The sequence below is a fragment of the Elephantulus edwardii genome, unplaced genomic scaffold, assembly GCF_000299155.1.
Source record: "Elephantulus edwardii isolate Elephantulus edwardi_28Jun2011 unplaced genomic scaffold, EleEdw1.0 scaffold00245, whole genome shotgun sequence".
Taxonomy (NCBI): domain Eukaryota; kingdom Metazoa; phylum Chordata; class Mammalia; order Macroscelidea; family Macroscelididae; genus Elephantulus; species Elephantulus edwardii.
The window spans coordinates 2363334-2387147 of NW_006399995.1; the positions used below are offsets into that span (position 1 = coordinate 2363334).

General features: G+C 40.7%; 1 protein-coding gene across 1 annotated transcript; it reads left to right on the forward strand.

Moving 5' to 3' along the window:
- The first annotated feature begins 7117 nt into the window (after positions 1-7117).
- LOC102854643 (chromosome unknown open reading frame, human C11orf87) lies at positions 7118-7714 on the forward strand. Its single transcript, XM_006899050.1, has one exon. It carries the CDS (start codon positions 7118-7120, stop codon positions 7712-7714), a length of 597 nt encoding a protein of 198 aa, XP_006899112.1.
- Positions 7715-23814: the final 16100 nt, after the last annotated feature.

A 23814-nucleotide genomic window follows, 5' to 3' on the forward strand; every position in this document is an offset into this window, starting at 1 on the left:
GCTTCAGGTCCTCCTCACTTTCAGGAAGCAGGGTTGTGTCATCTGCATATCGCAGATTGTTGATAGATTACTCTTGCATGACTTAGGCATGTTTTTTTAAGCATTCTGAGGTAGCCTAGTAGGTAACGAATTGCACTGCAAAGTCAAAGGCAGTTGGTTCAAATATACCTCTGCTCTGACAGAGAAAGATAGGGAATCTCATCCCATGTTATTTACAAACTCTGAAAACCTGCTGGAGATTCACCTATGAGTCTTCCAATTAGACTACATGTAGTAACAATGCCAAAATATCTGATACATATGGAGCCCTGAACCCTACCCTAGCCTGTGCTATCCTCACAATCTCTGACACTTGAGCTCATTGCTGCAGTCACGGTGCCAACCCATCTCATTGTAGGTCTTTCTATCCTTCACTGACCCTTCATCTTTCTAAGAATGCTATCCCTTTAGAAAGAATAACCTCGTCAAGCTATATGCCCAAAGTATGACAGATGAAGCTTCTCCATCCTTGCCTCCAAGGAGCATTCTGCCTGCATTTTCTTCAAGACTTATCTGGTTTTATTTTGCTTTGTTTTTGTTTTGCTTTTGCAGTCCATGGGATATTCAGTACTCTTCTCCAGCACCACAATTCAAAGGCATCAACTCCTCTATCGTCTTTATTCACTACCAGCTCTCTGATGTGTAGCAGGCCAGAGAAGACCATGGCCTGAATCAGGCACAGCCTGGTCTTCAAACTGACTCTTAAGTATTTTTTCCCTAGTAATAAAATAGATAGTATACTATTATTATCCTCATCCTTACGCATTCATGTGTATTTGAATAGATATACTGGGTGGCTGTGTTAACACTTCTATCTATGCTAGATGGAGACACTTTCTTCCAGAGGAAGTATTATATGCTGTTGAATATTTGGAAGCATCCCAAGACAAGGATTTTTTCCCCATAATATGGAATGATCCCAGAAACAGCATAAGTAATTTTCCACTCTTAGGAGTGTGGTTTGAGAAGTTTGGAAGGGAAAAAATAGAGGGGGAAAAGGGTAACTTGTTGTCTGGAACAATCCTTGCTGTTTTGCTAGTTATATCAAAATGATATAGCAACTCAGTGGAATCTATTTCTGTGGCCCAACATGGTATGTTTGCCATCATTGCTATTTCTTGAGTTTGAATCACACTACCCAGTTACATCCAAGTCTATGTGTTTGGCATGAGCATCCTCTGGAAAGAACAATCAGGAGCCCACAGTCCATTCTTTTTTAAAGAGAAATGAGAGGGGTAAAGTGCTGGGCCTTTGACCCGAAAATTGATGCCTTTAATCTGCCTAAATCATTTCCAGTTAAAAATCATTATCTTGTGAACCAAAGTCATGTGATGCAGATCATAAATTCTCCAGGGCAAGAACTCATAGTTTCATAGGCTGTGTAAAATGATGCAAGCATTTTAGCATTCCTGGTATCATAAATGGTTATAATTTATGACAAAAGAATAAGAAAATGGCAGTGTCATCACCTATCTGAGAAAGCTTGGTGTTCAAAAGGAATCCCATTATGCACATAGGGTGATCCCACTACAGCCTATTGTGAAGGTTTGTTCCTCACTGAGAAAGCTTGGTAACTCATTCTTTCAAAACCAGAGAATAGATAGATCAGTTAGAGTTAATTGTAATTATGTAAAGATTCTTTGCTTTACAAGACAGTTTTTGTTAAAGAGTATCTTTAAATAGTCAGAACCCTTTTTGGAGTGTTTAAAATTGGATTTGCTTTACAAAATGCTGATTAGACTCAACTCAACTTTTCAGGAGCAAAGAGTATGTGCAAAAATGAAGCATTGCTTGTCAGATGTAAATGGTGACGTTTCATTTAGTGATGGTAGTGGCAAGGAGGTCTACATATTCTATGCCCTGAGTCCACCACGGCCACAATATCCACATATGTCTTTTCCAAGGCATCAAGTGACCCACAACCTAGGCAGGAAGGCCAAACCAGAGTTGAGGTCATTGGCTATGTGACTGACAGTCAATGCTCTAAATAATTCATGCATTAATCAGTTTGCACTGCTTATGAGTTTAGATATGTTGTTGTCATGTTCTGTCAAGTAGAATGTAGCATCCCTATGAACAACAGTTTGAACCTCATCCTATCCTGTGCCATTCTCATCATCTCTGACACACTTGAGCCCCTTGCCACAGTCACTATGTCAATCCATCTTGTTGAATGTCTTCCTCTCTTATGCTGACCCTCCACCTTTCCAAGCATGATGCCCTTTTCCAAGGATTGACTCCTTACAACATGCTCGAAGTATGTGAGACAGAGTTTCACCATCCTTGTCTCTAAGGAGCACCCTGGTTTCACTTTCTTCAGGTCAGATCTGTTTGTCCTCTTGGCAGTCCCTGTGATATTAAGTACTCTTCTACAATACCATAATTCTTTTGTCACCCTTAATAATTGGTCAACTTTTAGATGCATAACAAAACAGTTGAGAAGATCATGGCTTGGATCAGGTGCACCTTAATCTTGAAACTAAAATTGTTATTTTTTAGTACTTTGGAGAGTACTGACAGCATATTTTCCCAATGTGGTTTCTTTTTTGATTTCTTGCCTGCCAATATCAAGGATGTTGATTGTGGATCAAAGTAAGATGAGATAATTGACAATTTCAATCTCTTCTCCATCTATTATGATGATGTCTTTTGGCCCAGTGGTGAGAATTTCTGTTGTCTTGATGTTGAAACTTAATCCGTATTTAAAGTCCTTGATCTTCTGCAGCAAGTACTTTAAGTTTTCCTCTGTTTATGACAACAAGGTTGTGTCATATGCATAGCGCAGGTTGTTGATGAGTTTTCCTCCAATTCTACATTCTTCTTCATAAAGTCCAGTTTCTTGAATGATTTGCATAGTCAACAAAGCACAGAGTATTCTCTAGTACTCTCGACTTTCAGCCAAGGTCCATTTGACATAAGCAATGATACTCCAAGAAGGTGCCATGGTCTCTCCTTGACTCATAATGACCCTCTAAAAACAGCTCTGAACCTTGCCCTAATCCTTCTCTATTCTCACAATATTTGATATATTCGAGCCAATGATTAGTCACTAAGTGTATCCATCTTCTTGAAGGTGATCTCTCTTGGTCTGAATCTCCACGTTTCTCATCACACTGTCTTTCCTGATCCTTACTTGACAACAGGAGATAAATTTATATATGGGATATGTATATATAAAGATATAATTAGATAAAGTTTTGCAATCCTTGCCTCCAAAATGCACCCTGATGCACTTCTTTCAAGACATATCTATTTGTTCTTTTGACACTTTGTGAGATATTCAATACTCTTCTCCAGTACCACAGCTTAGAAGTATCAATTCTAATTGTCATCTCTATTCATTGTCCAACTTTCAGATGCACAGGAAATAATTTTTAAAACACGATGGGCCTCAGGTACACCTTAGTCTTTAGATTGATAACCTGGCTCTTTAGCACTTTAGAGAGGTCATCAGTAGCATGGTTTTCAAGGGCAACATATCTTTTGGTTCTTTTACCCTTGTTATAATGAATGTTGATAGTAGATTCAAGTACAATGAAACTATTAACAGCTTCAATCTTCTTTCCATTTATCATGATGTCCGTTGGTCCAGTGGTGAGAATTTCTGTGTTCTTGATGATATGATGTAATCCATAGTGAAGGCTGGGAATAATACATGTCTTTGATATATATTCTACTTTATTGTAATAATTATAAAGAAATAAGTGATAGATCCTATTCAAATAAATTAAAAGAGTATTTGAGTAAGATACGATGCAGTTCTTCCTCCAAAAATAAGTCACATGCAGGGAGATGGAAAAGGAAGTGGAATAGAACTACAGTAAAACTAGAGAGGAGTATTGGGTTAGAAGGAGGGACTCTAAAAAGATGGACAACTTCTTATCCACATGTCAAACGCTCTTTCTTTATGGCTAGAGCAAATAAAAGCAGATGATAGATGGGCCTCACTCATTGCTGATAGTCCTCACTTCTAACGCATAATGTGAAGGAGCAGCAGTATCTGCTGCATTAATTTAGCAAGTAAGCATTTTGAAGGCATTGGCCTAGCCTTAAAGGTAGGGAGAAAATAAGACAGAGAGGAAAGAAAACACACATCTAATATGACACTTGAGTGTCTCTAAAGACTACAGGTTTGTTCTAAGCTACCTTTAAAAACCAGAAAGATAATTCCATTTTATATGCCTCTGGAAACTCTATGAACTTTGATAAATGATGATAGTTATATTCAGGCCTTTTATTCATAGGGTCACTATGAGTCGTGCTCAATTCGACGGCAATCAACAACAACAGCATTGTAACTAAAGGCCTTATTCAGATCTTTTCCCAAGGGTTCCCAAATAATAGTTAAACAGTCTGTTTAGATTTTTTGGCTGGCTGATGAGAATCCTTCTGGAAGTTCTATCTTGTGTGCAGAAAGGCTGCTATTAATATTACAACATAACCACCAAGCACTTAAAATAAAGGGGTATTTTATAAGAGGCACAGGCACCCTGTTGACATAACAGTTAAACACGAAACTGAAGTCTGACTGTTTGATGTTTGAACCACCAGCCACTCTGCTGAGAGAATGAATAAAGGTGGCATCTTATGACAGTCACAGTCTATTTCCTAAAACACTTATCACTTTGGAAACGGTCTAGGAAACTTCTACCCTGTACTATTGAGTGGCTGTGAAACCCCATGGAGCAGTTCTCTTCTGTCTTCTAGGATCATTGTGGGATGGAATTGACTTCACAACAATGGGCTTAGTTTTATTGTTGCTGTTTATAAGAAGCACAGTACACAGTATTTGTCATAGGATAATTCAAGACTTTTCTGATTTTCCTGCCTTTTAAGTCTCGTGTGTTTTGTGTGCCTCAGAGTACATAGATACATAACCAGAAGAAAAGGAGTGTGTGCGCGCGCGTGCGTGTGTGTGTGTGTGTGTGTGTGTGTGTGTGATTTTTTTAAAGATAGACACACACAAAGAGAGAGAGAGAGAGACAGACACAGAAAGACTGGTTTAGGGCCTGTGGAGGAGGAAGATCAGAAGTCAGGTGGAAAGGAAGCTAAACTAGAGGGCAAAGACTCAGTGAAAATTGGTACTTTGGGTTGTTGTTGCTAAATGCCTCTTCAGATTTGTATTTCAAGTTCTGCTCCACTTGTATTCAGGAATACCTTGGATCACTTCTCACCGACACAGTTTGTATTCAGGACGAATGCAGTGTTTGGGGCTAGTGCTGTCCTCATTAGCCAGGGAAAAGAGTCTGATGTGAGGCGGAGGGAAAGCGAGTCTACAGGCTATAAAAATGCGTTCTTGAAACCATTTGGGAAAGGGTTGAGGGTGAGGAATCAGGCAGCTGGAGAAGTGAAGCATCAACCATTCCAGGCATGGGAGTGCGAGGTGGGCTGTTCACCGGGTGGAGGGTGGAGGTTGGGGGCTGCTCCTGTTAGGCTCTGGTTAGGGAGCTGAGATCCTGTGCAGCGAGGGCCTCGCTCTGCCAGGACAAGGTGTTGGGGTGTATGGGTGGGGTGGGGGCCTGAGGGGTGGCTTGGAGCCCTGGCGGTGGCTGCCTGACGTCACCGGCCTCTCTGGCAATAGGCTGTGAGCTGAGCTCCCTGAAGCAGCGGCGGCGGCGCGGCAGCGGCAGTAGCAGCAGCAGCAGCGCGGCTCTGTCCCCGGCCCTTCACTCCGCGCCTTCTGCAGCCGCCACTGCAGCCGCGCGGCCGGAGCTCCGTCCCTGCCTTCAGCTGGAGGCCCCAGGTAAGAGTCCTGGCGCTGTTCAAGGTTCTGGGAGGCTGGGCTGCAGGGTGGCCCGGCGCGCGAAGGGAGGACCATCTCGGCGGCCTGCCCAAGGCACTCCTGGCTATTGCTTCGACCACGACCCCGGCCCCGGCCCAGGTCCGGCTTTGTAAGCCTCCTCGCTGCCCCGCAGTGCAACAGTTTGCAGCTGCCTCTTGGGAATAGCAAGAAGGTTCTGCTGCGCGCTGCGCGTCCCCAGGCTCTAGTACAGGGCAAGAGCCTTTGGGGCCCTCGGACTGCTTCTGGGAAGGCCGCAGAGAAGGTCCGTTCCCCAAACTTTGCAGGCAGGAACCCTCCCCCTTCGGTTTCCAGCTTTTCTAGAAATAAGCGAGATACCATCAAGTGGGAGAAACAGAGAGATGGTGAGAAAGGGGGCGTTTGTGGAGATAAGCTTCAGTTGAGAAAGGTGCTTCAGCTGTTTTTTGTTTGGTGGGGGTGGTGCGCCTGGGATGAAGGCTGGAGAATGGATGGGGTGCATTTCACGAGCGTTCGCTGCGGCGGTGGGCAGGGAAGAAATGGGACTTGGTGCCAGAGGAACCTTCTTAGGAAAGGGACCAAGGGGATCTGATGCCGCCGCCTAGATCGGAGAGGAAAGAACTGCGTACCGGGAGCCCACCCAGCGGCCCCGGGTGGGTGGTGGAAGAGAGTAAGATCTAGGTGGAGACTTCCCCGAAGAAGGTGCAGGAAAGAGAGCTAGCGCTCTGGGAAGTAGGGAGCAAGATCCGAGGCTGCCCGCCTGTAGCAATTAGAAAGTTGTGGGGGGCGCAGGGAGGCTTCCTTATCTGCTGAGTAATCCACTCCTCCTCAGAGCCAGCACAGACCCCTTCACCGCGCGAGTGGCGCGAGTAGGCAGCTGGCAGCTCTGGTGCGTGGCCCAGGGCGAGCGGGTGGGCTGGGGGTCCACCATCTGAGGAGATGTCGGGCGGCACCTATCGGTTGCGCCCAAAGGGCCACTTTGCTCTAGTGGCTGAACATTTCTGACCTCCAGACTTCCCTGAGCAGTACCCAGGGTCCTAACTAAGCCTGTTCTCTTTGCAGTCTGGTGCCTGGGCAAAGGAAAAGGGCGCGCGAAGACGCGTTTGAGGCGGGGCCTGAGAAGATCTCCCGGGCGCCGCTGGCTGGCCGCTTTGCTCGCCCGCAGTTGCAGCCTGCCTTGGTCCTTGAATCTAGCGCGCACCTCCGCCTGAGCCCAGGAGTCATTTTGCTGGCTTGCGCTCCATCTTCTTCTTGGCTGGTGGGAACCTTGTGCTCAAGAGGGGAAGCCTGGTGGGCTCGGCCCCTCCCAGCCCAGCGCCGATGAGTGCCAGGGCGCCCAAGGAGCTGAGGCTGGCGCTGCCGCCTTGTCTCCTCAACCGGACCTTTGCTTCCCCCAACGCCAGTGGCAACGCTAGTACCCGAGGCCCGGGCGGCGGCACCTGCATAACGCAGGTGGGACAGCAGCTCTTCCAGTCCTTCTCGTCCACGCTGGTGCTGATTGTCCTGGTCACCCTCATCTTCTGCCTCATCGTGCTGTCCCTCTCCACCTTCCACATCCACAAGCGCAGGATGAAGAAGCGGAAGATGCAGAGGGCTCAGGAGGAATACGAGCGAGATCACTGCAGCAGCAGCCGTGGCAGCGGGGGGCTGGTCCAGGCTGGCAGCCAGGCCCCAACCCAGGGCAAAGAGACCCGGCTGGAGAGGCAGCCCCGGGACGCTGCGTTCAGCGCCCCTTCCCACGCCTCCGCCGCCGCCGCCTCCTTCTCCTCTTCGTCCCCGTCCCCGGGTGTCCAGTGTCCGGGTCCCTGTTCTCCTCCGCCTCCAGCGCCAGCCCCTAGTCCGCAGGGCGCACGTGCAGCTTCCTCCTGTTTGGACACAGCTAGCGAGGGCCTTTTGCAGACGGTCGTACTGTCCTGATTGCCTAGCTCTTCTCCTTCCGCCCCCTGCCCTCCTCTCCAGCTCTTGGCCTATCTTTGCTTTTCTCCCCTCCCCCCTTCCTCTTCCTCTTCCCCACCCTCCATAACCCACTGGCCCTCCTCATACTCTCCTTTCCCTCTCTGACCTCTCTCCTGTTTCTCCTCCGCCGAGGCACTGTGCGGTATTTGTAAATATTGGGCGAAGAAAGTCTCGGAAGAAGAAATAACGTTGATAATACTTTACTCATATTTATAGTAATTATTATTATACTACTAATAACACAATCCAAGCGCATGACAAATCACGTAATTTCTCATTGTCAATGAAGGATGCGTCTTCCCTCTCCACCCCGCCCCCTCCCCCCCCCAAGGAGGAGAAACCGCACACGCTACCAAATATGTAAAAGATGTTGACCCCAGGGAACAAAGGGAGGGGAGGGGCCCACTGGTATTGTACATAGCTATCGATTTAAGGTTCAGTTACCTTTCTGCCCCTCTGCCCCTTAAGCTTTCACTTTTCCTTCAGCTTTTCTCCCCTATCCATTCCCACCCCCAAGCCGGGCTCAGGCAATAACGTAACGGAAACGTCTTCATTAAGTACCAGGACGACAAGAGACAGTTCTACAACCCGGCGGAACCTCGATAAAGAGACCAGTTTCAAGGTAGACACTTCAGTCCTTTCGTGGACCCAGAAAAGGAGACATTTATGACAGTTATTGTCCCTTTCCAGTCAGCCTTCTGGCTAACCATTCACTTTTCCAGGACAGGGCATTTAAATTTACTTTTAGAAATGTCCCTCGCTGGCCGAGCTTAAGTACATTAAAAATCTATTACGTACGTTAAAAACAAAAGCAAAACTGATCTGCTTTCGCTCCTCGCCCCGCCCCCACCCGTACACCTTTGAGAGAAGATCCAGGAGCTGTCCAGCCAGTTCTGGTGCTGAAATCGCCTCACCGTTCTGGTTTTTGCCTCTGGTTGTGCAGGCAAAGGAGAGGCTGTTTTGGAAAGTGACTATTCTAGCTTTGGTTTCTTCGTTTTCTACAACTAGATTTGCGTGCACTGTTGATTTCCTTCTTATTACACATCGCATAAGTTACTTTTTTTGTAAAAAAAAAAAGAAAAAAAAGAAAAATTAGGTATTAGGTGATGTGCAGTACCTGGGAGTGCAGTATCTAACCAACCAGAATGTTTCTGTTTTATTTTTAGAATAAGTATACTTTTGTTACATATTTATTCTATTGGTACCAAATACTGACGCAAATTGCAGTTCTGTATTATGTCTTACAAACTGTATATTTTTGTTCTTAACTTCCAGCTGTTGATATAATGGCTACCATTGAATGAGGAATTCAGTGGATCAGACCTGGCTTTGCTGTTTCCAGAGTGTTCTTTTGTACTTTACCCTGTAGTAGACTGTTATGAAAAGACGACACATAGACTTTCTTTTTTTCTTTTGTGAATAACAGAAAAAACCACCATAACAGAAAACAAACAAATAATGGATGTGCAGGAATGCCATCTATTAAAACATGGTTAATATTTAAACAGTGCCTGTAGTCCTCCCTGCATGCAATTACCACCTGGAGGCAGTGGTGCGTGTGCTTGCTTGCTTTGTGTGTGTTTGGGGGTTAGACTGGTGGGGATGTTGGGCAATTTGGATGACAGGACATAAAATTTTTAAGATAAGTTAAGCTCAGTAACTACTTCTAGGAAAAAATGTTTGAAGTTTGTTAAGTTAAAACTATATGTCTGCTTATCTGATGAATCAGAGGAGGAGGGCTGCTTTCTTTTTCTGTGGCTGGCTTACCTTATTTCAGTGAATACTCAAAGGGAAATAAGTAGTAAAAAAGAAATATTTTGTTCTCTTTCATAATACTACATAAGGCCCTCTATCTTGGAATATAGCTATGATTATTTACCACCTTCTTTCCCTTCTGTTGACCATAGAAGGGGATAGAAGCATAACATCACCTTAATTACATGCAATGCAGCCCTTTTATTGGAAAATAAATTCTTATAGAGTTATAAAAGAGTTAGGAAAATGTATAAATGAGAGTTAGCTACAAAAGCTCAGTCAAGGATTCTTACCAACTGGTAGAATATGAGGCAATAGTGCCCCTAAGTACATCTCTTTTCCAAGTACCTAGCTATTTTAAACATTCTGCCATGGATCCAGAAACTTGTGCTTTTACCAGAGAAATATTGCCTCTGAAGTCTTAGCTCATTACCTAAAATGCCCAAGTCCAGTCAGAATCTTTTCTATAATAATTACTGTTTTTCATTTTAATCATTCATTAGATTTTCATGTAAGTTCTTTCCCGAAACATGGAAGATTATCATTTAGGCATACTATGTTGTAATTTTAGAAAGTCGAGTATATTCCTGTATACAATATATTAAACAATGAACCAGATTGTCTCCAGTGCCTTAGTCACTTCCTAGTAATAGAAAAAAAGAGTACATTAACTCCCGCAGGCCACTAGGGAATCCTTTAGTGCATCAGAGCTCTCTACATTGTACATCAGAATGACTAAGGCACTGTGAAGAATAAAGTCCATTAATTTTTGTAGCTCACCCTCATCCAGCTGTAGCTCTTTAATATCTTATTACAGAATATCTTTTAAACTTGAAATTTGAAGAGAATCAAGGAGCTTCCTCATTTCTAATGAGCTCCACTAAGCGTATGGATATTACTTTCTTCCCTTTATTTGGTGCACTTTTTACAGCGAATAATTTCCCATTTTATTAAAGCAATAAGATGTTCTGTTGTGAGCAATGCTGGATGATAATTCCATTTCCTTGGTGCTGAAGCTACTCATACATTCTTGCCTTATGAATCATAGTGCATTCAAGGCATGCAATAATAATCCATTTTTAAGGAGCAGCCTGCAAACTCTGTGGAGTAAATATGAAATTGCCCTGTATTATTTTCCCCCCAAAAGAATAGAATGGTCAGGAGAAGTAAAGTGTTGTTGTATATTGTAAAAAATAAAAAGATCTTGATACCTCTAACCATGGGCACACATAGCTGCAATATGCTTTTATTGTGCACTTTTTAATATGTATGCCTTCATTAATTGACTATGGTTTAATATTTTTAAGAATTCTTTCATGTAAAGATGTGATTTTTAAAATCAAATTTCATGCTGAGTTTAAATTACTCAGGATCTTAAGCTAGTCGTGTCACTTGAGACCTTTTTTTTAAGAGATAAAAAGAGAATTAAATTAAATTCTTGTCATCCCAGTACCCACACAAAATTATTGCAATAAGCACATACCCAAGCAATTTGCACAGACTTTGCATAAAGCACTGCTTCTTCTAGAGTCCAGTCAATAGTCTCAGGAGTTTGGGATGCTATCAAGAGGGCATTTCTGGTTTTCATATATATGAAACAAAAGGCAATCTGGAAATAGCTAAATTTATTTTAAGGATTTTATCCACTGATATCCCGTCAAACTAATTGCTTCAAATCCCTATAACTATAGTTTAACTTCTGCACTTGCTACTCAATAAAAATAAGGTGGCATGTTTGATTCTTATGGATTTTTAAAATGAGGAAATTGGAGAAAGAATGCCATTATGTCAACTGTATGGGACTTGGAATCTTAAAGATGTAGATGATATAATCTTTAGAATTTATATATGCCCATAGATATGTATTTATATATGCATACGTTTTGTACAAATTTACAATTGACTTTTTGTATTCTCTTTTCTGCCATTACAAGAATGAGATGGAAACCAAATAGCTGTCCCATCCTCTTATCCAGAGAGGATATGAGAAGTCAGGTATATGCATGCACTTATTTTTCTAGGGTCAAATCTGAATGACATTCTCTTTATTTAGTAAAAGGAGAGAGTCCTAGTTGGCTCAAGGAATTGATAATTCTATAAGCTTCCTTTCCTAGGTTAATGACTCAAATGTAGCAATGATATTGGAGTTATGACCATGTCTACGTGGTTCAAATATCTGGATGGAAAGTAAAATTACCCAGAAGTGGTTTAGAGTCATCTAAATCAAAAGCTTGGGTCATGGCTAGATTTTTAATTTCTAACGTGTTATATGGAGATACAACTTATATCTACATAACTAACAAAATGAAAATAAGACTATTATCTGTTTAGTTTGATGAGTAGTTTTTTAAAAATTACAGATAAACTAGATTCTACAATATTTATTTGACATCTGACTTTTCCATCATTTCTATCACTATTGAGTGAATGAATTAAATAATGACTAAAACGATTTTTTTTTCTTTTTGTGGTTTAAGTCTTTTTCTGTTGGTGACAGTCAAGCAATTGCTAACTGATACTATTTGGAAGTTACATGTTAGATTATAATGTCGGTCCATTCCCATGTCAATCTGAATCTAGGTCACTTTTCTGGGCTATCTTCCTTTGGAACCAGTTATTGTAGTTCATAGATGTTTCATTTCATATTAGAATAAATTATATTACCTATAGGAAGGACATTTAAATTGAATACACATCTGTTTCTTATTTGTTTTTATTTATATGTATTTACTTCATAGCATTTGAGAAACAGCTTCTGTAGCTTGAGATCAATACTTATTAATGTCACCGACCTAACAAATGCAATTGGCACCATGTAGGACCATGTAGCTGAGAGTAAGAATGTAATTAAGTTTATCTGTGTGATGATGAAGAGGGATATTTCCCTAATATTTGTGATCTCATTTGATTGCCTCTATAGAAAGATTAACAAAATAGCAACAATGACAATGCCACCAACAGAGAAAATGAATTTTGAACTTGAACTTGAATATATTCAACAGACAGAATAAAACATATTAGAATTCATGGAAAACTTGTTTGGCTTTTCTATCAATAAAAGCATTTTCTTGTTAATTGGCCTTTTGGACACTAATTATTAATTTTATTTATAATAGAATTTGTTGTGAGGCGCTTTCAAATTGGAACTGTGTCACAGCTGACCCTGTGGGGTTTTCAGAGACTGTGTATTACACAGGAGGAGATTGCACCCATTTTTCTCCTGTACAGCAGCTGGTGAAAATAGGATCACACAATTACTAGTTCTATTACTTTAAGATGTTCAAAGAAATTGTTGGTCTTTAAGTTCTCTATAACTCATCTGATCTTTCTCACAAGTCAACTGGCATCTGGGTAATGGGAACTGTATGAGTTTTAATCCAACCCAGTAAACTCAATCCAGTACAACAGTTTAACAGTCCCTTTATGTGGATGCTCAGGCCCTTTCCTTCAACATTTAGTCTCTGAAGTTTCCTCTTTCCTTATTTGCTCTTCTCTAAGATAACCAGGAAGATGGGGAAGCAATGCGGCTTTTATGATTTTGTGACAGGTGAGGAGACTCTCGGATTCCTATTCTTTCAAGACAATCTAAGCCAGTCTCTGCTGAGAAGCTGCTATTACCATTGCTTCTTAATCTGTGGTCTTCCTGCCCTATTGGCTTTTGTTCTGACATTCGTCACTGCAATAGACCTTCATCTCCCTCCAGTCTTAGAGTCAGTGTCCAAAGATGTCTTTGTAATCTGATGCTCCTTTGGTGCACCATTCTCTCACCACTTTGTGCTGTTCATGAACATGTAAGAATTTCTAGGTCCCTGTCATGGACCTCAGAGAGAAAAGCATGGGTTCTATTTCAGTTTTCCATCAATCTGCATCCCACTATCACCTCACTGATGGTTCATTACAACAGAAACAGCAACAATTGCCACCCCAGATCTACATTTTTCTTCCATGGTACATGGTGCTGCAGGTAAGAATTTATTCTAAGGTTTTGGAAACTTATACTATCACATTTTGAAGGACTTGCCATTTTAGTCCTAATCCTTGGCTTCTTCAGAGTAATTTAGATGATTATTAAATGTCACCTCTCTTCAAAACTGCGTGTGTGAGAGTAGCTTGGAAGTCTTAATAGCAGCTGCCTCACTTTCTTATCACTTCTTCAAAATTTCCCCAGACCTATTGCTTCCCTTTTTTCCTACCTGAAACTGGTCCTCCTACGACTGAGCCATAAAGTTAGTTTACCACTTTCTTGATAGACTGGTTGTGGTTGTTAAACATTTCTGAGTCTCAACACATCCATAGCTGACCACCCCCCCTGCCCCCGCCAGCAGTTTTTCAGAGGCAGTAAATCACACTCGAGGAAATTGCCCATCTTTCTCCCAGGGAGAAGCTGGTGGATTTGAATCAGGTACCATTGGGTTGATAGTGCAGCTTCTACCACTAGGCCACCAGTGACTTAGTCTTCTTTTTTCAAGCTTCAACTTTATAATTAACTGTTAATGACAATTGATTAGGCTATAGGAGATAGAACTTTTATTAATTGTTGCTAGGTACCATCAAGTTGAGTGCAATTCATAGTGACCTATAAACAAAAGGTCTGAACTCTGTTCTATCCTGCATCATCCTCATACTTCCTGACACACACTGACACATTTATTAATTATAGATACTAAATTGAGCTATATTTGGAACACAAAATGTTTCTGGAGTAAACCTTTGTATTCTTGCAAAGGACATTTATTCATGGTTAAGTTTTTCCCTATTTTTTTACTAATGAGAGCTTGACCATTATCCTACATTTATGGTTGTATCTCCCACTCAATTTCTCCAGAACCTGGCTATGAATTTACAGTTTTCATTTCTGTCACTGGAGTCACTCTTTTGTCTCTTCTCAATACTAAGCAAATTAATTGATCCTATTCTTATCACTGTAGAGCTTCAGGTTGTAAATAGAAATGTTTCTCTGAATCTGGGATCAATTTACAGTGGACTGTAAATAATTAATAATTAAGCAGACTGTCTCAAACTAGAGGCAGTAGGAAGTATGGGTTGGTGTCACAACCAAAGCTCTAACTAGGTGCCTCTTTGATGCAAGGAGTCAGTCATATGTTCTCTATCCTCCGTGGTTTGACTCTAGAAGGATGGGTATTAACTAACTCGTATAAGATTGGCATGATTCCATTCTTTGACTCCTTGGCTCTCTCTTGATGGTGGTAGTTGTTGTTGTCATGTCAATTTCAATTCACAGTGATCCTAAGTGACAGAGTAGAACCACCTCTTAAAGTTTTCTAGATTGTAATCTTGTTTACATGTAGATGATTATTCTAAGTTGTCTGGGAGAAATTCAGTGATGACAGACAAACACCACTTTACCCCTGTCCTACTACTCAATATTTAGAATCACAGATAAGCTCTTGGTTTATATTTTAGGCAGTTGCTAAACAACCTTGTTGGAGATCTTAGATATCACCAGTATTTTGTGTCTTAGTGTGGGCCAGCCTTTTCTAATGATTTTATGATAGGAAAAAAAGGAGAAAATATAGGCCTCTGAGTTTCAAAGAGAGCAGCATCAGCAACAAAGAACAAAGAAGAGAGATTGGAAGACACACTTCTCTAACTTTGCCTAGTAGATAGTATCACAGTGTGTCCTGTTGGATGGTTCATAAAAGGCGGAGATTATATCAAACATGTCAGAATGTGGCCTTGCAGTGCAGAATTATTTGCAGGACTTGTTCTTAATCTTGTTCTCAGATTCACAGGCAACTTCATTCTTTTGCTCCATGTACACTGCTGTGTTTCTGATAGTTGTTAATCAGCTTGATGGTATCTAAGCTAAGGAGCTCTGGCAGCCTAGTGGCAAGGAGTTGTGCTGCCAATGAACAGGAAGGCAGTTTGAGTCCACCAGCTACTCCATGAGAGAAAGATGGGCACTCTCCTGCTACCCAGTTTATAGTATATAAACAAGCTGCTGGACGGTCAGCTATGAGGCAGTTCTGACTTGACAGCATGATAACAATAATCTTGAGTTGGCAACTGACTAACTGTTGCTGACTAATCTTTGTAAAATTCTTTAGTGGATTGTTGAGATGCTCTCTTTGAACCTTTTACCTCTAACATGTGAGAGTTCATTTTAACATTAAGGGCCAATAATATGTCAGATATAATTTTGGGACCTAGAAACCTAACAGTAAACAATACAGGGAAAATTAATTTATTCTTCCTGTACTGCCCTTAGATGATTTCATTCTAGTAAAGACAATTAACAGAGTAGATAAGTAAATGATACAATATATTTTAGGGAGAAAAATAACATCAAGAAAATAAAACTGGCAATGGGGATCAAAAATATGGCAGAAAAGAGTGCTGAATTTTAAATAAGCTTCACAAAAAAATTCCATTTGGCAAATACTTGAATAAGTCATGTAGATATATGGGTTAATTAATTGATTAGAGTCCTTGGCCTAGAAGGGTTTGTAAAATCCATTTCACCCAAGCCCATAGTTTCATAATAGAGTAAAAGATTTTTGTAGGAAAAAGCAAGTAAATACTGAGACTTTCTTAAGTAGAAATAAGAGTTATAAATCTGTACCTCACCTTGCAGTTTAAATAACAAATACATTTCAATTCAAGCCAAATTTGGTAATAAATATGTGTTTAAAAAGGCACAAATTAAATAACAACTAAGTCTGTCCAGAGAAGGTAGGAAAGGATTCACAAACATCAGTAACATTTTAGTTGACTTTTAAAGGATGAGTACAAGTTCATTGAAAAAAGACAAGTCATTTTTAAATAAAACAAAAAGCATAACCAAAGCACAGAGACAAGGGGGGGAAATTATTTGGACATTTGGTGATTATTAGGACGTTCATTCGGGGATCCACAAAAAAGTTAATCTGAAGAATAGTGATGAGTCAAATACAGGAACAAGCTTTGAAGTCATGGGATTTTGTCCCCCCATTGCCAGACAGTCAGTGAGGAATTTTGAGCGTTGAGCAAAGTCTTAGATCTGGTTTTGTTTAAGATTCATTTGGAAGCTGCAGTTTATAGAACAGATGCTGTGTATGGTTGCAGAACTGGAAGAAGAGACACGAGTTAGAAATCAGCTTCAATAACCTTTGTGACACATGGTAAGAATCTAAGTAAAGTCAAGGACCGTTTCATTGGGGATAAGAAAGGGGTGTATATTGAAAGGTATGATAGCTTATGGAATTGATTAAACGGATAATTGATACATGCTTTTTTGAGAGAAGGGAAAGGAAGGGACATGAATTAGATACATGCTTTCTGTTTTGTGACTCAGCAATGTTGGCATGGATGCTGCTTATCTGTCATGACTTGGAGACAAAGTTGTTCATTAATAATGGAAGTAGGTAGAGGTTCTGGGCCTCACTGGCACAGCCTATGATAGATTTGTCCTCTCTGCTCAGACTGCAGTGAAGCCCAGCCCTATGGAGCAGCCTTCAGTCTGACATGTGAGCTTTAAGAAATAGCGCTGTCACTATCATGAAATTCCTGGATGACTACTCATCGTCTGTCAAGTTGGAGGAGTTCTCCATATGTCTAGAAGTATGCTCTGACATTAGCATCTAGGCCATTTGTTGTGATTCTAAAACATGTCTTCAGAGAATTGTGAATTTATACAGGATTGATTATTAACCCTGTTTGGCTCTCTTAGAATAGAAAAGTGATCAGAGAGGACATCACTGGCAGTGAGAAGAATCACTATTACCTTCAATGTTGGCAAACTTGTTGAGAAATCAACACAGCTAGTAATGTAGGTGTGGGCTCTCTAGTGCTGGTTTAACAGATACGATCACAATGGGATGGCACTGACAAACAGGTATTTATTCTCTTATATTTAAGGAGTTTAGAAATCCAAACTTAAGGTGGTTTCTCTTCTGGTCAAAGGCTTTTTCTCACTGTCACCTCTGGATGTTAGATGTTCCTTGGAAATCATTACACTTCTTGGCCTTCTGTGTTGAGAAACACAACTCAATACAGGAACCTGAGTCCAGAAAGACATACTTCTCTCCTGACTGTTCTTTCTTGGTGGTGACGAAGTGCTCTGTCTCTGTTCCCTTTTCTTCTCCTTTTAGGTCTTGTGAAGGAGCTCTGGTGGTGTAGTCCAGGGCACTTGGCACTGCTAACTAAAAGGTCTTTGAACCATCAGTGACTCCATGGGAGAATGATAAGTAGTCAGCTCCTATTAAGGTGTCCTACCTTGGAAATCTGAGTGTTGCTAGGGTTTGAATGGATTCAATGGCAGTGAGTGGGTAAGCAAATTGTGGGAGATAAAAAGTGTCACAGACCACACCAGAGGGAAATTCTCACCTTCAATCCTCTTACAACTATCTGGTTTACCATTACATAGCTTTGATATTCAATCATTACATGTATGTATTTCAGGCACATAATTCAAACCATGGCAGTGGGGAAAAGGCTTGGGTTGAAATCATAACTTTGACAGTTTGTAGTTGTGGGAATTTAAACAATTGTTTCAGGCTCTCAAAATTTCACTTTTATAAACGTATGTTGTGCAAACTAAATAAGAAAACATATGCAAAGGTAGTAGTGGACACTGAGAATATGTGGATTCCTGTTCTTGCTTCAGGTGCAGGGTAAGGATGGGGAAGGGAAAGGGTCCTTTCCTGCTTGTTAATAAGTAGGAAAATTCATGTTCTTCATACTCTAAATTCATATTCTTTTCTAGCTATGTACTTAACACATTTTATTTATTCTGTTAATAAGTTATTTTAAAAATGTGACTTCATACATTGAAATTCTGCTGACACATGCCTGGTGGCTTAGAGGTATCTAGTGGCCTAGTGGATAAACACTTGCATGGTCTCTAACTCAAAGACAGGCAGTTCAAGTCTACCAGGTGCTCTGCTGGAGAAAGATGAACAATTTTCTTCTGTACACTTTGTTGCTCTGAAAATTCACTGGAGGGTGAGCTATGAGGTTGTTCTGACTCAATGGCACAGAACAGTAACAACATGCCTGATGAAGTCCTTTGGCACTATTTTAAGTGGAATCTGATCGGAATCACAACAGATGATATAAAGGGAAAAGTGACAAGTTATTTGTGACAGTCACCAGTTTCACTTGGCTTCTGGACGGACTAATAGTGGCATCACTCGAGTTCTTGGCATTTCCCAATATTTTCAAAGAAATGGTTTGCAGATGTCAAAGCTCTTCTTTCATCACCTTATCTATCCCCACCCACTGATTGCTTGAATAACTCATCACAGCTTGCTTTTAGGATCTGAGATTCAATATTTTCTCATGGCGGGCACTAGAGCAGTTCATGCACTGTAATTTCTGAGGCCAAATGGACATTGATTAGAGTAAAAAAGATCAAGTAAGCTCTCTGCCATCTAGCCTTTCTTCAATCTTTATCAAGTTGTCTCCACTGGAGAAGATGCCAAAGAAAAAAGGAGGAATCCTCCTCACAAAGCATATATGGTTCAGGTAGGGAAAGAAGGCTTTCAGAATGAAATAATACAAGGAAACCAAGTTTTAAAATAACCCAAAGGAAAATAAACACAAAAAGACAATTACTGGGGGAATCATTTGCCTTCACATTAAGAAGGGAGCCACAGGATGCCTCTTAACTAAAGACAGAGAAAGTTGAGCCCATCAGCTGACATTGAGGTTGAAGCAAAGAAAGAACTTTGTTATTGTTATTGTTGTTGCTAGTTGTCATTGAGTTGAGTACAACCTATAGCAACCCTGTGAACAATAGATGTGAATTCTGTCCTATCCTGTGCTTCCTCATGCTTCTTGACACATTAGAGCCCAATACAGCCCAATGCATCAATCCACCTGGTTAAGGGTTTCCCTCTCCTTAGCCAACCCTCTGCCTTTCCAAGTAATAGCCTCTCTTAGCAACATGTTCAAAATATGTGAGGTAAAGCATTATCATCTTTGTCTCCAAGGAGTACTCTGACTGCACTCTCTCTAAGAGATATTTATTGTTTCGGCAATCCATAGGATTTTCAGAACTCTTCTCCAACACCAAAGCTCAAAGGCATTAATTCTTCTTCTGGAATCTTTATTCATTTCCAGCTTTCAGATGCATAGCAAGCAATCAAAAAGACCCTTTGTCTGAATCAGACCTTAGTCCTCAAATTGACACCATTGCTCCTCAATAATTTGAAGAGGCCCAAGTGTCTCCTGATTTTCTGACTGCTGGACCAACGGTGTTAATTGTGAAACCAAGTAAAATGAAGTTCACACTTTTAATCTTTTCTCCATCTGACCGGTTAGTGATGAGTTTTTCTCTAATCTTGATGTCACGTTCTTCATCATAGAGTCCAGCTCCTTGAATAATTTGATCAGCATAAAGATTGAATAAATACTGAGAAAGGAATACAATCCTGACACACTTCCTTCTTAACTTAAAACCGTGTAGTGTCCCCTTGCTCTGTTTGCACAACAGCTTCTTGATCTAAGTATAGGTTTTGCATGAGCACAATTAATTGCTCTGAGATTCCCATTCTTCTCAATGTTAGCCATAACTTGTCATGATCTACACAGTCAAATGTCTTAGCATAATTAATAAAGCATAGACATTCTTCTGGTATATTTTACTTTGAGTCAGGATCCATCTGAAATCAGACATTATATTCCTGGTACCATTGCTTCTTCTAAATCTTGCTTGAGCTTCTGATAGTTTCCTATCTATGTACTGTTCTGGTGATTTTTAAATTATCTTCAGCAGTAGTTTGCTTGCATGTGATATTAATGATATTTTCGATATTTTCCACATTCTGTTGGATCACAAATATTCCTCTTCGAATCCATTGGCCAGAGAGTTGTCCTCCAAATTTCCTGGCATAGACTGGTGAGCACATCCAGGACTGCATTTGTTAATTGAAACGAGTCAGTCGGTATATCCCATCGATTCCCGGAGCCTTATTTTTTGCTAGTGACTTCAGTGCAGCTTCAACATCCTCTTTCATTATCATTGACTCCTCCTTATGTGGTACTTCCTGAAATTTTAAAGTATCAGTCACTTCTTTCTGGTGCAGTGATTCTGTGTGTTCCTTCCATCTTCTTTTGATGTTTCCTAGGTTATTCAACATATTGTGCATAGCATCTTTCAATATTGTATCTCAAGGCTTACATTAGTTTTTCTCTTCTCTTCTCTCAGCTTGAGAAATGCAAAGTGAGTTCTTCCCTTTTTATTATCAAATTCCAGCTCTGAGCATTTATTATAATAGTTTGTTTTCTTGAGCTGCCCTTTGAAATCTTCAGTTCAGCTGTTTTACCTTGGAACGTTTTCCCTTTGTTTTGGCTTCTCAATGCTCTAGTCCAATTTTCAGAGTCTCTTCTGACATCCATTTTGGTTTTTTCTTTCTCTTCTGCCTTGTAATGACCTTTTGCTCTCTTCGTGGATGATATCCTTGATGTCATTCCACAACTCAACTGGCCTTTGCTCATTGGTTTTCAATGCTTCAAACCTATTCTTAAGATGGTTTTGAAATTCAGTGGAATAGATTCAAGATCATATTTTGGTTCCACTCATCCAAGGTGATCCACTTACAGACTGTTAATCATTTTAAAAAGACCTCAAGAAAGGACTAGGCTTTGCCTTTTCTGGCCAGGAATCATTATGCCATCATCATTCAGTGGTTATGAAAGCCACAAGGCTCATGGAAAGAATTGTCACAAGTCATTCATTCCTCTTTCTCCTTTTCCTCCAGTCTGTCGGTGTTCTCACTACCCTAAGGAGAGAGTCCCAGACCTCCACTCTGTGTTCCACACCACTATAAGCAGTTTAATCTCCTGAAGTTATCAGTCCAACTTCAGACATTTGTCTTCCTTAGAAAATTAAAATTGGAAATATGTCCCTTTTAGATCTAAGATCTCATCTTACTTTTCCAGAAACTCACTCTTTGCCCTCTTTGAGCATATGTATTTGGTATCAGCTACCAAGACTGTCTAATAACTATTTACCACAACGTTTTCAGTCTCACAGAAGCCGACAATGCCTTGCATGGTAACAAGCATTACAAGCTTGGTGCCAGAGGTCTGATTTTGGTTCCCTTCTAATCTCACCAAAACACTAGCCACCTACCTAAACATACCCTCTAGGACATATGAAGACCTAGAGAGCATTAGGCCCTGAGAAAAACGTGACTCCCCTGCCCATTCCTAGTACATGTTTTAAAATGTGATGAATAGATACAACTAAAATAAACAAGGAATGCCATTAAAGTTCTTTCTCCCCTCTCTACGACAACTATTTTTATTTTTACAAAATTAATTTGCCTATTGAATAGTGAGCACTGGTGGCCTAGTGGCAAGAAGCTGCATTGCAATCCTGAAGGCACGTGGTTCAAATCTTACCGGCTGTTCTATGGGAGAAGGATGGGTAATCTCCACTCGAGCGATTAACTGCTTCTGAAAACCCACCAGAGCGTCAGCTATGGGTTGGTTCTGACTCAATGATACACAACAATAACAATGAATAATCTAGGAATCAGCTTCATACTTTATGAAGTGCTGTGGTATCCCTGTGTAGCCTTTCCAATGGCTAATGTAACTGAGGTCATGACTGCAGAGTTGGCTGGGGGGAAGTTCATCAACTAACATTCTCAACTTGCTGGGCTGCTTCCATTAAAACAGATTTCCTTTTACAGATGGTTCTATCTGTGAATGGAGGAAACACTGGGGCCTAATGGTCTCCTCAGTTTTATTTAATATTGTATTCTGCTTTTCCACTCAGGCTTGGAGGATCACATTGACTGAGTGAATCATAACCATAAACTCAATCTCACAACCTCTAATGATACACTTCTATCTTCAGATGCCAGCACTTGCTCAGGAGCTAGCTAGTTCTATCAGTAGTCACTCACCTGGGCTTCCTCCAAGGCACTCCACCTGGAAGCCTGCTGTGGCATCTGCCGATCCTTTAGTCCTTTTCCCAGAGGCTACCTGCACATGGAGAAAAAGAAACAGTCAGGAGAAAGATCTCCAGGAAAGGCAGTCTCAAGCCAAAGAGTCTTATCCTTGTAAAAGTATAAATATCATTTAAAAAAAGGAAAACTTAGAAACTTTTATGGTTTATATTATCTGAACACAAAATAGTTGCTTTTGGCTGTAGCTGTTCTGTATCCAGATAAGGGGCTTAAGTTAGCTCTCAGAGTAAATTTTCAATAAAGCTTTTAATACTCCCATTTTATAGATAAAGAACTGAGGATCAGAGAGGTTAAGCCATTTCTCCAAGGGTCATCCTGCTGGTAAGTAATCAAGCCTGACAAGTAATCAAGAACACGGAATTAAATTCTCTCTAAAGACTCCAAAGCTCCCTTTTCTCGTGTCACTCCATCAAGATGACATTTCTGTGGCTTGTTCTTAACAACTTTAAGTAATTACTATTTCCATGAGATTGCCAAAATACCCTTTAAAACAAAATACATAAAATAACACAACAGAAATGTAAAGCAACTCTTTAGAAGACTCTTCAAAATACAGCCTAGAATCTGGGCTGTATTTACATAAGAATCTGAAGCAGGGAAAGGATTGTTAAGCCTATAAATCCATAGATCCCCTGGGTCTGACCTAGAACTTAAAGAATCTTTCAGTCTTAGAGGACAAGCCTAGGGACTTTCATTATTAACAAAAGTCTCTCAAGTGATTCTAATGTTCACTAAAACTCCCATTCTAGAGGGATGTTTGGTGATTAAAAACAAAGGGTCTTGGAGAATATCTATTTTGTTTCATTCCATCAAAGTCCAAATAGGAAACAGCTTCTTTTCAGGATTCCATGGGGTGCACATGCACGTTAACTATTGATTTTACACGAGGGACAGAATTTTAAGAGCACTACCTACTAATATGTGGCATTTGAATTGAATGGAATGACCCAGCTTCAAGAACCTTGTCCTTTTTGTTAGCCTGAAGGAGAGATACAAAAAGCCTTATGGATTTCAGATCTTGTGTAAAAATCAATAGATCTGTCCAGGTATCTCCTTGCAAAGACAAAGAAAGAAAATTATGCAGATTGCTTTGGCAGAGTAATGGCCCCTGAAACAAACCCAAAAACTACAGCCACCCACCATATTGCATAAAACAAAGCTGTGGCCTGGAGGCAATGCACTGCAGTTCCAAATGCGGTTAAATGAAATTCTACCAATATAGCTATTGTTATTTTAGGATATCTAGCTGTTCTACTGAAAAGTGATTAAACGCTAGTACTTACTCCTTCGGGATTAAAGAAGGTCATACTCAGTGTCAATATTCTTTTTATCTCAAAGGGCCACATATAGAGGAAAGAGGTGGAGGTGATCATCTTATCCTTAGAG